The sequence below is a fragment of the Hyaena hyaena genome, unplaced genomic scaffold (assembly GCF_003009895.1).
Source record: "Hyaena hyaena isolate Hyena2069 unplaced genomic scaffold, ASM300989v1 scaffold_252, whole genome shotgun sequence".
Classification (NCBI taxonomy): Eukaryota; Metazoa; Chordata; class Mammalia; order Carnivora; family Hyaenidae; genus Hyaena; species Hyaena hyaena.
Genome location: NW_024080884.1, coordinates 1,218,237 through 1,233,491, shown reverse-complemented (window position 1 = coordinate 1,233,491; position 15,255 = coordinate 1,218,237). Strand labels below are relative to the sequence as shown.

The 15,255-nt window shown below is 43.6% G+C and overlaps 1 protein-coding gene across 3 annotated transcripts in view; it reads left to right on the top strand.

Moving 5' to 3' along the window:
- Positions 1–13,138, top strand: part of LPXN (leupaxin) — a 40,280-nt gene extending 27,142 nt beyond the window's left edge. For all 3 annotated transcript variants that reach the window (XM_039245058.1, XM_039245059.1, XM_039245060.1), the window contains 4 exons: positions 229–402; positions 484–565; positions 11,467–11,615; positions 11,926–13,138. In XM_039245058.1, coding sequence (XP_039100989.1) covers positions 229–402; positions 484–565; positions 11,467–11,615; positions 11,926–12,195 — 675 coding nt within the window. In that variant the 3' untranslated portion in view covers positions 12,196–13,138. The remainder of the gene's footprint in view (positions 1–228; positions 403–483; positions 566–11,466; positions 11,616–11,925) is intronic.
- The last annotated feature ends 2,117 nt before the right edge of the window (positions 13,139–15,255 follow it).

Here is a 15,255-nt window from a genome sequence, read left to right as displayed (position 1 = left end):
AAAGACTTTTATCTGCACGATTCGTCAGGAAACCGGGCACCCTTGACTCTCCCTAAGGCAGGGACAACAGACCCCGTAGACAAGACCTGGGTCTAGGCCTCCATGTTGTGTAACCCCGGGGGGCGCCGTCTACACGGAATACTGTGTGGAAAGTGCTGCCCAGAGCTGTGCCACCGTAGACCCTCGGGCACCCAGCTGCAGCGGCGCCCAACTTTATTTCCTCCGCAGGCGATCCACGCTCTAGGGCAAGCGTGGCACCCGGAGCACTTCGTCTGCACTCACTGCAAAGAGGAGATTGGCTCCAGCCCCTTCTTCGAGCGCAGTGGCTTGGCCTACTGCCCCAGGGACTACCACCACCTCTTTTCCCCGCGCTGCGCTTACTGCGCGGCTCCCATCCTGGACGTGAGTGATCCCCCTTCTCCTGCGGGGCTCAGGGCTGATGGCGCTGCTGCGCTCTGACGGCTCTGTGTCTTCCTTTTCCAGAAAGTTCTGACGGCAATGAACCAGACCTGGCATCCGGAGCACTTCTTCTGCTCTCACTGCGGAGAGGTGTTCGGTGAAGAAGGTATAGCTAACTCTTCCTTGGTCCGCTGTGGCGGTCCTGGTTCCGGCCACGGGCAGCCTCTCACCCATTTCAGTACTCGACGCCGTCCCTCCCCATGTTTTCCCGGCGTTTATAAATGTTGTTAAAATTTTTTTTTTAACTTTTTAAATGTTTCTTTATGTTTGAAAAAGAGAGAGACAGAGTGTGAGCAAAAGGGCAGAGAGAGGGAGGCACTGAGCCTGATACCGGGGCTCGAACTCAGGAGTGTGAGGTCATGACTCAAGCTGAAGTTTGACGCTTAACAGACTGAGCCACCCAGGCGCCCCTGAATTTTAAAATCAAAGATTTACGGATACAAAGCCTCAAATTTTGGATGCCTGAGTGGCCCACATCAGATGAGCTCGAGCTCCCCTCCCCCCTTTGGGGTGAGCCCTGCTTCTCTCTCTTTCTCTCCACCCCCTGCCTCTGGCCATCCTGGGATTCTATCTCTGCCCCCTGCTCACCTGCACCCTGTCTCTCTCTCTCTCTCTCTGAAAAAAAAAACAAAGAGCTTAAGTATTACATTAAAGGTAATACTGAAAAAGATCAGTCCCTTGCTTTTCCTTTTTCCGCCCCCAAATCCAGTTATTATCTCCGCCTTCAGCGTTTTTCTTCTGTTATGTATGTGTGTATTTTAAGGAATATGCTTATATTACTACACATTGATTTTTTTTCACGAATTTTAACAATTGTGTATTAATTTTCTACCAGGGAAGATGAGAATTTATTATCCCACCTTACCCTCAACACACTTCCCCTCCCCCATTCTCTCAGTATATAATTAGGTCATAATTACAGGTCAGACCAGTATTCAGTGTGTACATATTGACAACCATGGAAATGTTGTTCGTTGTTGAGCCTTGTAGCAAACTATGGGTAAAGCAGAGCACAGATTTTAAAACTGTCTTTTAAAAGTTTTTTTTTCACGTATATTTTTATTTTTGAGAGAGAGAGACAGAGTGTGAATGGGGAAGGGGCAGAGAGACAGGGAGACACAGAATCCAAAGCAGGCTCCAGGCGCTGAGCTGTCAGTGCAGAGCCCTACACAGGGCTTGAACTCACACTATGAGATCATGACCTGAGCTGAAGTCAGATGCTTAACCCACTGAACCACCCAGGGACTCTGGAGCAGAGCACAGATTTTAGAGTCAGATTGCCCAAGTTCAAATCTGGGCTGCGGTATTTATTAGCCATATGATATCATTCAAGTCATTTAACCCCTCTGTATCTCGCTTTCTTCATCATGGGCCCAGTAATAATAACCTCACAGGGTAATTATGAGGACTTTAAGATACAATCGCAGTTTAGTGTTTAGAACAGTGCCTCATGCTTGGAACACAGTAAAAATTAGTATTACTATCATGGTATCCTTTTCGTATAAGTTATTTTTTTCCTGAAGTTATTATTTAGATTTCTTTTTTACCAGCTCAATTTTCCTTGTACCTAGCTCTAATTTATCTGTCAGAGCTGTGGAATCATTCTTAAAATGGGCCGCCCCATCTGGTAGTCAGTCAGTTCCCCTCATTATGTCTTGGAGACATCGGCCCTCCCACCCCAGCCTGAAATTGTTCCTCCTCAGGCCTGCTGTGAAACACTTATTCCCGGCCATTATCTTGGGAATTTCTTTTACTCCTTTATTACCTTTTTTGTTGGATCCTCTGTTTCCTGGATCCCAGGTCTTTTACTGCCTTTACTTTGGTGGAGCTGCTCCTAGGAAAGATGAATAGGAGGTAACCCTCTTGAGACCTTGAATATCTGAAAATATTGTTATTCTGTTGTCTACCTTAAGTTGCCTGGACATACAATTCTAGGTGAAACTATTTCCCCCTATAATTCTGAACACACTTGACTTCCCTGACTTCCAGTTTCCACGGCTGAGATGTTTTTATGAAGCTTCTGTTCTGATTCTGAAGTATCTGATTCATGATACTTACTGTGTGATCTGTTTTTGTCTCTTTGCAAGTTTTCTTTTTCTTCTTTCTTCTGAATTATCTTGTTTTTTTTCCCCTGACTTCTTCTTTTTATGTTTGTTTTGAACGAGTATGACTCACATGTGGAATCAGAAGGCTTCTTTCTTTTGTTTGTGTTTTTTTCCTGTCTTTTTAGAATTAACTCAGTGGGGAAACTATTCAGCTGTCTCCTAAATAAAAACTTGGGCAGTCCCGTGTCATTTCTTATGACTCTTAATGAACAATGATTTTTTTTAAAGTTTATTTATTGGGGTGCCTGGGTGTCTCAGTCAGTTAAGCATCCAACTTAGGCTCAGGTCATGATCACATAGTTCATGAGTTTGAGCCCCTCATCGGGCTCTCTGTTGTCAGTGCAAAGCCTGCTTTGGATCCTCTGTCTCCCTCTCTCTCTCTTCCCTTCCCCAGTCATTCTCTTTCTCTTTCAAAAATAAATAAGCAGTAAAAAATGAAATTTATTTATTTATTGAGAGAGAGCAGATGTGTGCATAAGCAGGGGAGGGGCAGAGACAGAGGATGAGAGAATCCCAAGCAGCCTCTGCACTGTCAGAGTGGAGCCTGATGTGGGGCTCAAACTCCTGAATTGTGAGATAATGACCTGAGCCGAAATAAAAAATCAGAGGCATCACCTACTGAGCCACCCGGGCGATCCCTTAATAAACAGTTCTAAATAGAAAATCAGCTTAAAACGCAAAACACATGGGGTGCCCGGGTGGCTCAGTCAGTTAAGTGTGGGACTTTGACTCAGATCATAATCTCATGGTTCCTAGGTTTGAGCCCCACATTGGGCTCTCTGCTGTTAGCACAGAGCCTGCTTTGGGGTCCTCTGTCCCCCTCTCTCTCTGCTCTTCCCCCATTTGTGCTTGCTCTCTCTCTCTCTCAAAAATAAATAAGCATTAAAAAAATTAGAAAAAAACCCCACAAAACACAAAACTAAGTCCTTGGGTAATTCCATCTGTGTAATAGCTAAAGCATCCAACTTAAAGTGACCGCTACTGTCCCTTGGTTGGCCCTTTAAGCTGTGGGAGACCAGGGAAGGGGATTCTAGCCCTTCATCTGTCCTTTCCCGCCATTAGCATCCACCATCCTCACCCCTGTTGCTGATATTGATATCTGACCCCTCCACAGTTTAAACAGTGGGAAAGGAAGACGAGCCTGGAGGAAAGCACTAATTTTCCTAGTGCTGCCATAAATCTGCATCATGCTCGCTAACTCCCCCCCCCCCTCCGCCCACTTGGATGCTCTTGTGGATTCAGTACAGGTCCAGTTTCAAACTCTTGATTACCCTTCACTTTTCTTAGCTAGCTGTTTTCTGCTTGGCACATTTCGCAGAGGACCCATTCCGCACAGATCATTTTTGCAGGGTTTTGTTGTTCCCTCTTGGTGATCTCTTAGAAGCAATCACAGTGGCTGCATGTGTCTCTGTCACTCACACTTTTGTATACAGACCATGGGGCACTGGCACCTTTTTCTCACGGTCAGTGGGTTTGCAGTCAGTTGTCAGCTGTGTCTCTGTATTCAGCCAGATTCACTCCTGGAGTTTTTCCAGGGGTGAGTCAGATATCATCAACTGTATCCTGTTAGTGGCTGGGGACACATATCCGGCTCTCTGAGGGGCCTTATCGAAGTCCCTCTCTCAACTGGAGGCTGGAGGCATACCTCATCCCTCTTGGTGGTGATGGCGATGGAGCACTCATAGCAGGGTTTTTCCAAACAAGTCCTCTCTCACTTTTCCTTTCTCTTTACCTATTTTAGAGCCTCAGTGTGAGTGAGGAGTTCAAGAATTGTGTAAACAGCCATGGCTATCTACTTTGAGGGGTATCCTAAAGGTCATTTTGAAATTTGGCATCTGCTACTGGGGCACCTGGGTAGCTTGGTCAGTTGAGCATCTGACTTCAGCTCAGTTCATGATCTCACAGTTTGTGGGTTCGAGCCCCGCGTTGGGCTCTGTCCTGACAGCTCAGAGCCTGGAGCCTGCTTCATGTTCTTGTCTCCCTCTCTCTTTTTCTCTCTTTCTCTATCTCTCTTTGCCCCTCCCTCACCTGTGCTCTCTCTCCCTCTTTCTCTCTCTCTCTCTCAAAAATAAATAAATGTTAAAACAAAAGAAATTTGACATCTATTACATCTTGTGCCTTATATCTTATTACACCAGTCTTTGCCAAATGCTGCTGATCATTGGTTGTCCATTTGCTTTTTAGGAACTAGACTCTAAAGTGTTAATTGGGAGCTCTTTGAATACAAGCAGAACTTGTTGACTGGGGGACTTAGCTGTGTGATACTCAGGTAGCATGCTCTAACCATTTTGCTGGGAAGCCCCTGAATATTATTATTTTAGGTCTTTTAGTGCTTGACACTCTCTGGTTTGAGATTTCTACAATGAATCACTACATCTTATGGTAGATAGGGGGGATCCGATCTGACAGCGCTTCAGACTTTCAGCCAATCTTGTTTCCAGCCTCGAAAACTATCTTGTACATTTGCTTTCCGAGCCCCTCTGATGCTGTGGAGCCCTAGCTTCATTGTCTTGGTGCCTCCCCTCTGCAGAAATGCAGGCTTCATTTCCTTGTTTCATGCCCAGCTAGTTGCCACCCATATACCTACCTAAAAACTTGCACATTGTATTGATATCTCCTCTATGGCATCTCCTCTCCTTTTCTCTTATTCCTTATGGGTGTTCCTAATGTAAATAATTCTTTAACTATCATGTTGGTGATACTTCAAGAGGGAGTGAAAATAATCCCATGTATCCTGCGCTTCACCAATGTAGAGACTCATGTAAATGTCAGGCGTGTTATTATGTATATTCCTCACTATGAATCACTTAACCCCCACTGTTGTAAGAATATTTTTATCCCACATGTTATCTAATTATAGATGGAAGCAATGAGCCCCGGGGAGGTAAAGTAATTTTCTTAAACAGCTAGAGTCAAAGAGATGGAGTTTATTTTTTTATTTTTAAAAATGTTTTAATGTTTATTTACTTTTAGAGAGAAAGAGGGACACAGAGTTATGAGTGGGGCAGGGGCAGATAGCTTAAGCAGGCTCTAGGCTCTGAGCTGTCAGCACAGAGCCCAATGCGGGGCTCAAACTCACAGAGTGTTAGATCACAGCCTGAGCTAAAGTCGGGCACTTAACCAACTGAGACACCCCAGCACCCCTCAAAGAGATGTAATTTATTTTTATTTTTATTTTTTAACGTTTTTTATTTATTTCTGAGAGAGAGACAGTGTGAGCAGGGAAGGATCAGAGAGAGACACACACACAGAATCTGAAGCAGGCTCCAGGCTCTGAGCTGTCAGCACAGAGCCCGACACGGGGCTCGAACCCACGAACCATGAGATCATGACCTGAGCTGAAGTCAGCCACCCAACTGACTGAGCCACCCAGGTGCCCCAAAAAGATGGAATTTAAACTTAGGTCCCATTTTTGCAGATTCCATGCTTCTTCTGCATCATCATAACTGCCCCTTGACATAGACTCAATTTTTTTTTAACATTTATTTTATCTTTGAGAGACAGAGGAGGAGTGGGGCAGGGTCAGAGAGAGAAGGAGACACAGAATCCAAAGCAGACTCCAGGCTCTGAGCTGTCAGTGCAGAGCCCGACACAGGGCTTGAACTCACAAACCGTGAGGTCATGACCTGAACTGAAGTTAGATGTTTAAATCGACGGAGCCACCCAGTCGCCCCTCAATTCTTCTTCTGCTGTTGGATCTCTTCGCCTTCTTGGCACCAACATGGTTCACTTTATTTGACAATAGACCCAAACACAGTAGCACTGACATGATCCACTAGCAAAGTGCTTTGTAGTAATTTGCTTGTTCACTGAAGCTTGTTCAATGCTCTTCACAAATCATTAGGTATTTCATTTTCAGACTGCACTTTAGTTGAGCAGGATTTTTTTTTATTGAGATTTAATCTCAATCATATGAAAATGGGTCATGGTAAATTTATATTGTACTGGTAGCCATAGAAGTGTTAGAGTTAGTTGAATAGAACAGTTAGCAAGTGAATGCTGCTCATGGATGATTATGAAATGCAGGTTGCCTTGAGAGCAGAGCAATAGAATACAGGCATATTTCAAGAAAAGACAGAAGTTAGATCCAGAAGAGAAGTATCCCATCCAGAGAATGATCAGAAAGCACCATGATAGTAGCTAATAATCATTGTTCTTGACTTCCACCCCCTCTAAACAGACGAGGTGGATTGGGTCATTTATGACCTTACATATTCACCAGACCACACTTAAAACATTTATTGATACACCTGACGAAAGCCGGCCATTTATTAATCAGATGCTGTTCCGGCCTTATATTTTTGTTTTTATCCTTTGCTTTCTGCAAATGGGTCCCCTGCCATACGGCCAGTCTGTTAATTAGGTGACATCCTGCCTCACCTTGAGTCATATAGTCATACAGGGTTTCTATGATGACAGCTTAATCGCTGAGCCTTCCGGGAAATTAAATTCATCTGCATTTTTGTTTCAGTTTAGAAAGTTCCTCTTTAAGTCTCAACTTTCTAAGCATATCAGGCCTTAGCATCCTCCCCTGGGGACCAGGTCCTCAGTGCCTGTGTGTTTCTTTTTTAATTGTTCATTATATAGGCCATGCAGGTGCTCCCTAATTTCCCCTGTGGCTAAGAGCCTCGCCGAGAGTATAGACACTTTTCTCTCTCTCTCTCTCTCTCTCTCTTTCTCTCTGTGGCATTTTAGTTGTTAGTGTTTCTCATGTGTCCTCCAGAGGTAATTGGCCCCAGAGAGGGCCTCCAGGAAAGTGACTGCTGAAACTTTCTCAGTTTATTGGATCACGAAATGTGGGGGCATCACAGCAAGTTTGGCTGATTGCTTTTGATTCCTCTCCTGAGACTCACCAGAGGCTGTTCCTTCCCTGCTGTGTCATTCTGGAGACCAGCTACCCTGCAATGCCTAGATGAGGGTCATTCCTAGGTCAGTTGGCATGTCTTAACGATTTTCTCAAGTAACACCCATTTATAGGCAAGTTCAGTTTTATGTCACTTGCTTTATGGAGCATAACTACAAATTCTTGGGCCTCCACCCCAGACCTACTGAACCAGAAACTCTTTGGGGGAGGTTGGGGGAGGAGCTAGGGCCAAGCAAATCCGCATATTGACAAGCTCTCCAGGTGTTGGATGCATGCTGCAGTTTGACAAATACCATGCCACACAAAAGCAAGGGTTGTGGGTGCTGGTTTGTTTTCCTTAAATGGTAGGCTTCCTGCATGCTGTTGTCCTTGATCAGACTCTAGACATTCCTTGATAAAGTGAGGGGGGAAAAGTACATTCTTCTGCGTCTCAGGGCTTTAGAAGAACCCAGAACAGCTTATAAAATTATTAGTTTAGAATTTTAGATCTGGAGGCCTCAGAAGTCTATTCAGTTGTCTGTCTTCAAGGACAGCGTGGTTGAATGACGCAAGGGATCTCAAAAAGTGACCAGAGATAATAGGAAAACCGGAGTTGCTTGATTTGGGTCCCAACCCCTGGCTGCTCCTACTGCCTTTTTGGATCTGGTGCTACTATCAAAACGGGTTCCTAGGCATTGCGTTTCATGGGTGGGCCACTTTTCAGTGCACTGTGCGTGCTTTGTGACCTGCTCTTTCAGTGGAAGTAAAGATACAGCCCTCATATTTACAGAGCTATCAGGTTATGATATTTGGGCTCAGCCGATACTATCAGTCCCCACGCCGAGGTCAAGACTAGGGTACAGACAGCTAGGGGTGTGACACAGAAGTTAGGCTTTGAAGGTAGGCCTAGGTTTGAACCTCAGGTCCCCTACTGGCTAGTTCGTTACATGTAATTTCTCTGAGCTTCCCTATTCTCATTTGTAAGATGGGAGGGTTGCTGTGAAGACTTTAATTTCAATTTAGTACCGTAGGTAGAACCTTCAGATGGAACCAGGACAAAGCAAGTGCTGCATCCATGGGGTTGCTAATCGTCACCTTCATTTTAGGCAGACCCTCCTGATAAATGGTAAGGAGAGCTCCTGACAGCAAAGTTCACCTATTTGTACATAATCTAGTTAGTCCTGGAGAGGCTCTAAATGACATCATAGTTCTGGAGCTGACGGTGTCAATATTGTAATACTGTTCGCATGTCTGCTAATTCAATAAATAGTTATTGAACCCCTGCCCTGTATGTGTCGGCGCTATTCTAGGTCCGAGGGTTACAGTGACATCCATGTTGTTGCAAATGGAAAGATTTCATTCTTTTTGATTCCTGAGTAATATTCCATTGTATATATTTACATCTTCTTTATCTATTCATCTGTCTAATGGACGTTTGGGCTCTTTCCATGCTTTGGCTATTGTCAATAGTGCTGCTATAAACATGGGGGTGCATGTGCCCCTTTGAATCAGCATTTTTGTATCCTTTGGATAAATATCTAGTAGTGCAATTGCTCGGTTGTAGGGTAGTTCTATTTTTCTTTTTCTTTTTTTTTTTTTAATATTTTTTATTTATTTCTAGGAGAGAGAGACAACGTGAGCAGGGGAGGGTCAGAGAGAGAGGGAGACACAGACTCTGAAATTGGCTCCAGGCTCCGAGCTGGCAGTCAGCACAGAGCCCAATGCGAGGCTCGAACCCACAAACCGTGAGATCATGACCTAAGCGAAAGTCGGACGCTCAACCGACTAAGCCACCCAGGCGCCCCAGGGTAGTTCTATTTTTAATTTTTGAGGAATCCCCACACCACTTTTCTGAGTGGCTGTACCAGTCTGCATTTCTATCAACAATACAAGAGGTTCCCCTTTCTCCACATCCTTGCCAACACCTGTTGTTCTTGTGTTATTAATTTTAACCATTTTGACAGGTGTGAGGTGGTATCTCTGTGGTTTTGATTTGTATTTCCCTGATGATGAGCAATGTTGAGCATCTTTTCATGTGTCTGTTAGCCATCTGGATGTCTTCTTTGGAAAAGTGTCTGTTCATGTCTTCTGCCCATTTCTTCACTGGCTTATTTGTTTTTCAGGTGTTGAGTTTGGTAAGTTCTTTATAGATTCTGGATACTAACCCTTTATCTGATATTTGCAGATATCTTCTCCCATTCCATCGGTTGCCTTTCAATTTGGTTGATTGTTTCCTTTGCTGTGCAGATGCTTTTTATCTTGAAGTCCCAATAGTTCATTTCCTAGCACCATTTGCTGAAGAGACTGTCTTTTTCTGTTGGATACCCTTTCCTACTTTGTCAAAAATGAGTTGGCCATACATTTGTGGGTCCATTTCTGGGTTCTCTATTCTGTTCCATTAATCTATGAGTCTTTTTTTGTGTGACAATGTCTTACTATCTTAAAGATTACAGCTTTGTAATACAGCTTAAAGTCCAGAATTGTGATGCATCTAGCTTTGGTTTTCTTTTTCAACATTACTTTGACTATTTGGGGTCTTTTTGGTTCCGTACATGTTAGAATAGTTTGTTCTAGCTCTGAAGAATGCTGGTGTTATTTTGATAGGGATTGCATTGAACGTGTAGGTTGTCTTGGGTAGAATAGACATTTTAACAATATTTGTTCTTCCAATCCATGAGCATGGAATGTTTTTCCATTTATTTGTGCCTTCTTCAATTTCTTTCATAAGCTTTCTATAGTTTTCAGCATATAGATCTTTTATGTCAGATTTCTAAAATGTCATTTACTTTGTTTATTTAAATCAGTTGGGTCCAAGGAAAGTGTATGCATTGCATTTGATGGTTTTATTTCTCAGAATAAAAATCCTGTAATGATCCACTCTTCCCCTTTCTTAATACCATTGGTTTCTTAAGAAACTGGAACCTATGTCCTATTAAATATTCCATGTTCTTGATTTGAAGCTGCTTCCTCACAATGTTATTTAACTCATTTGCTTTGTCCACCCACACCCTATTCTTTTGAGATATATTTGGAAAATATTTTCTTCAGTTTGTCCCATCTAATGGTGCTTATGGCTTTGCTTATGATGCTTTTGGTCATGCACAAATCATTGACATATATTTTTAATGGAGCTAAATTTATTGAGTTTTAACTTGCTTTTGATATTTGAGCCAATTTTACCAGTTTTCTCGTTCCTGGTTTAAAGAGGAAGCCACTCATTTTTGCTTCAAGTCTTGAATGGTTGGAATTATTACATCTAGAACCTTGCATCCATTTGGAAATTATTATTTCATAGCACTTTCTTTTTCAATATTAGGCACTTTTCTTCAGGTGCTATTTTAGGTACCAGAGCTATAATGGGACAAAGCCAAGGATATCTCATTTCAGAGCTAATGCTCTAATACTGAAAGACAGACCACAGAGATAGTTTTAGATTGTGGTAAGTGCTAGAAAGATGGTTTAAAAAAAAGATGAAGTGAGGGCACCTGGTTGCTCAGTCCTTAAGCTTCTGACTTCAGCTCAGATCATGATCTCACAGTTTGTGGGTTTGAGCCCTGTGTGGGGCTCTGCACTGACAGTTCAGAGCCTGGAGCCTGCTTCAGGTTCTGTGTCTCTCTGCCTCTCTGTCCCTTACCCACTCATGCTCTTTCTCTCTCTTTCTCAAAAAATGAATAAACATTAAAAATAAAAATAAAAAATAAAAAAATATGAAGTGATGGATATGGGCTGATGCGAGGCTTCTATGATAAGGTGGTATCTGAACTGATTTCTGAATCACATATGGTGAGATGGGCCACGCCAAGTCCTGGGTAGTACAAAGGCGTGGGGGAGGAATAGACCCCGATACTAACTGCTAGGGATGAGCCAGCCACAGCACTAACGCACTTGTCCCCCATTATCTCCTGTATTTCTTATAATGAGCTATTGGGGTTGGTATCTGTTATTGGTCCTGCTTTGAATATGACGACACTGAGATCAGGAGAGCCAAAATCATTGGCTTCTTCTCAGCCTCCCATGTGCCGGAAGGTATCACCCTACATCTTGATTTGGCCCCTCCAGGCTTTCACGAGAAGGACAAGAAGCCATACTGCCGGAAGGATTTCTTAACCATGTTCTCTCCTAAGTGTGGTGGCTGCAACCGCCCCGTGTTGGAAAACTACCTTTCAGCCATGGACAGCGTCTGGCACCCGGAATGCTTTGTTTGTGGGGTCAGTATATTCCCTTACCTTTTGGACTTAGGGAAAGTCGAGAGTCCTTCTCTCCGAGAGGCCAGGACGCCAGCTGGTAAGAGGGTTCACAGCCTTAGAGTGAGGACTTGATGTGAAGGTAAAGGAGGCACAGAACACAGCGCCCCCTGTGGGCGTTTGCTCGGCTGTTTTGCAAACGGGCGGTATTCTCGCCTCCGTCTGCCAGGTAACTGGCAGGAATTTCGAGACTGCGGGTTTCACTTCGCTGAGGTTCTGCTTCTTGACATCTGTGTTCCTTTTCTTTCTCTTCGCCCTGCCCCCCTCTCCCCAGGACTGCTTCAGCAGTTTTTCTACTGGTTCCTTCTTTGAACTGGACGGACGTCCCTTCTGTGAGCTGCATTACCACCAGCGCCGCGGAACTCTGTGCCGCGGGTGCGGGCAGCCCATCACCGGCCGCTGCATCAGTGCCATGGGTCACAAGTTCCATCCCGAGCACTTTGTCTGTGCTTTCTGCCTGACGCAGTTGTCACAGGGCGTCTTCAGGGAGCAGGATGACAAGACCTACTGTCAACCCTGCTTCCACAAACTCTTCCCACTGTAACCTCAGCTGACCCCACGGTCCCCGCAGATTCCCGGTACAGTTGAAACCCGGAGAGCAGGGAGTACTTCGCGGTTACTGCTCTTCTCAGTGGGCGTCGAGAGAAAGTAAAACGGTAGTTGACGTCTAAATGTTACATGGCTAGGCTTGCAGTCTTAGGTTTTAGATTTCTAGGTTTTGTTTTTTTGTTTTTTTTTTAAATCAGTACTTGGATTTAGATCTGGGTCCTACTGTTAGTGGCTCTGCAGATACGTCTTCAACATGCACACATTTATTCCACCACTGGTTTTCTCAGATGGCTTCCTTTTCACCCCTGGGACGGCCCTGCCCATGTCTCTCTCCAGTGGCCCTCATAACTGGGCCCTTTCACGCCTCCCTTGTCCCCCACCCCACCCCCACTTTCCCATGACCCCTGCATTATCTGTGCTGTCAGAAATCCTGAGCCCCCTCCCAAGTTCTCTGCATCTCTCTTTGGTATATTTCTCTTTTTTCAAAAGGATGTAGGTTTTAACTGGACTACTTTGAGTACCGACATCAATGAAACAACTTTCGATTTTAATGCCTTGCTGTCATATTTAGAGATAAACTCCCACTTCCTGGGTTATATATGAGGCACTATGTGCAATTAAATTCACATTGTATCTCTTGTTTACTTCCATATAGTAGGCGCTTTGTTTTAATCAGAAGAAATCGAAAGGAGGGACTCCTGTTCACTAAGTTTTCTCTTAATCTGGGCCCTCAACATTCATTTCATTTCAGTTTTTGCACTGAGATCATTGAATCATCTTAAAATATGGCAAAACTCCTTAAAATTGTCTTCGTCACTTTGTTTACCTAACATGAAAAACCAGATCTCCACTAGACACTTGAAAATTCATATTTACCTATGTATGCACTGCTACAAACTCATAAAATTGTATGTATTAAAAAGTCCATTTTTTATATTAATTATATCTCAATAAAGCTGTTTCTTTTTTAAAAAAAGTTTTAATGTTTTTATTTATTTTTGAGAGACAGAGAGAGCGCGATTAGGGGAGGGTCAGAGAGAGAGAGGGAGACACAGAATCTTGAAGCAGGCTCCAGGCTCTAAGCTAGCTGTTAGCACAGAGCCCGACGCAGGGCTCGAACCCACGAGCTGTGAGATCATGACCTGAGCTGAAGCTGGACGCCCAACTGACTGACCCGCCCAGGTGCCCCTCAATAAAGCTGTTTCTTAAAAATGAAACATTCCTAGTTCTCTCAAAAAGACAGACAAGATGTCTATTTAATCTCTCAAGGAAGTTGCTATAAAGGATCTTTGATAATATCCAGTTTGGATTAGGAAATCCAAGCCTCAAAGAAAAATCCCCATTTAATTATTTTTTCCTCTGCAACTATCAGAAGTAAGTTTGTAGAAAAGCTTGTCAGCTATTAAAGAAATCTGACTTTCTCATGTCCAAGTTCAAGTAAGATTCAAAATGAGTCCTTCCTCAAAAGAGATATTGATAAGATCTGTACTATATCCTTCTTACCATGGTCTCAAAATAATTGTGTAATTACTTGAATTAAAAAAAAAACAGAACAACAACCAGGAGTTTAAGTTACTGAGGAAAATTCCTTTACCAAAGGTATTTTTAAAAATAGGACCAATTTAAGTGTCTTTAGATTGATATGAGAACTGAGCTCTTGGAGAATGATTCTTGTTAAACTTGATCACATCTGTCTCCTTTGAGGGAATGGAGCATAAGGGGGTTTTTGAGAATTAAAAGGAAGTGGTAACAGTTAATAAAATAGGAACTTCAACACACCAGGCTATGTGGGAGGTCACGCAGGGAGCCAATGGGCCTCCTGCCTTGTTTGGTTGAGAACCAGACTAAGCAAAGTATTCGTTCTTCTTTTAAACATCCTCTTTACAATGTCTGCACTCTGTGATGTCACACGTAGGTGCCAATGTGACAGTGCTCATGGTTGCCTCAGCAATTTGTCAAAGTGCACTTGAGGTTTTAGCAGAAGAATCAATGCAGAAGAATTAAACTAGATCATTTTCTCACACCATACACAAAAATAAACTCAAAATGGATAAAAGACCTGAATGTGAGAGAGGAAACTATCAACACCCTAGAGGAGAAAGCAGGAAACAACCTCCTTGACCTCCACCGCAGCAACTTCTTACTTGACACATCCCCAAAAGCAAGAGAATCAAGAGCAAAAATAAACTATTGGGACCTCATCAAGATCAAAAGCTTCTGCACAGCAAAGGAAACAACCCACAAAACTAATAGGCAACCAACAGAATGGGAAAAGATAGTTGCAAATGACATATCAGATAAAGGGTTAATATCCAAAATCTATAAGGAACTCAACAAACTCCACACCTGAAAAACAAACAACCTAGTGAAGAAATGGGCAGAAGANATTGGGGTACATGTGCTCCTATGCATCAGCATTTCTGTATGAAGGGAAACCATTTTTAACATGCTTCAAGCTGCAGAGTGCTGGTAACAAATGAGCCATAATATAAGATGACAAACTGAGCATTTGTCTACTGCAGGGGGCATCTTGGAGATCATCAGGACCCACCCCTGCTTGACAGAGCAGGGAACCAAGGCCCAGGGCTAAGGACTTGCTCCGGAAGAGAAAGGTTGTACACAGGTCACCTACCTGGGTAGGAGTTCATCACTACTCAGTTTGATTCTTGGCCAGGTAAGATTTAGAAAATCTCTGCAACCAAGTGGTACTTGAACTGGAAAACCACTTTTCTTCAAAAGACACTTGATTTCTTTGCCATGTTATGCTTAGCTCCTATGGATAATTTCCCTCCATAGAGAGCAAGTTGGGAAGAAGTCCCCAAATGTCAGGCCTCTGTGTGGAATTTCCAGAGCAATTTCCTGTTGCTCCCCATTACTCTGTTGCCTCTTCGAGGAGATTGGAGACACCCCACAATGCCCACTGGACTTCACAGGCCATAGGATCCATCAGGGAGCCCACCACACGGGCTCGGGATCTCTGAGCATCCATGTTTACCACTCCACACAGAACCTCCTTCTGCTCATGCATGGGTTGCAAGGGGCAGGTCATCACCCA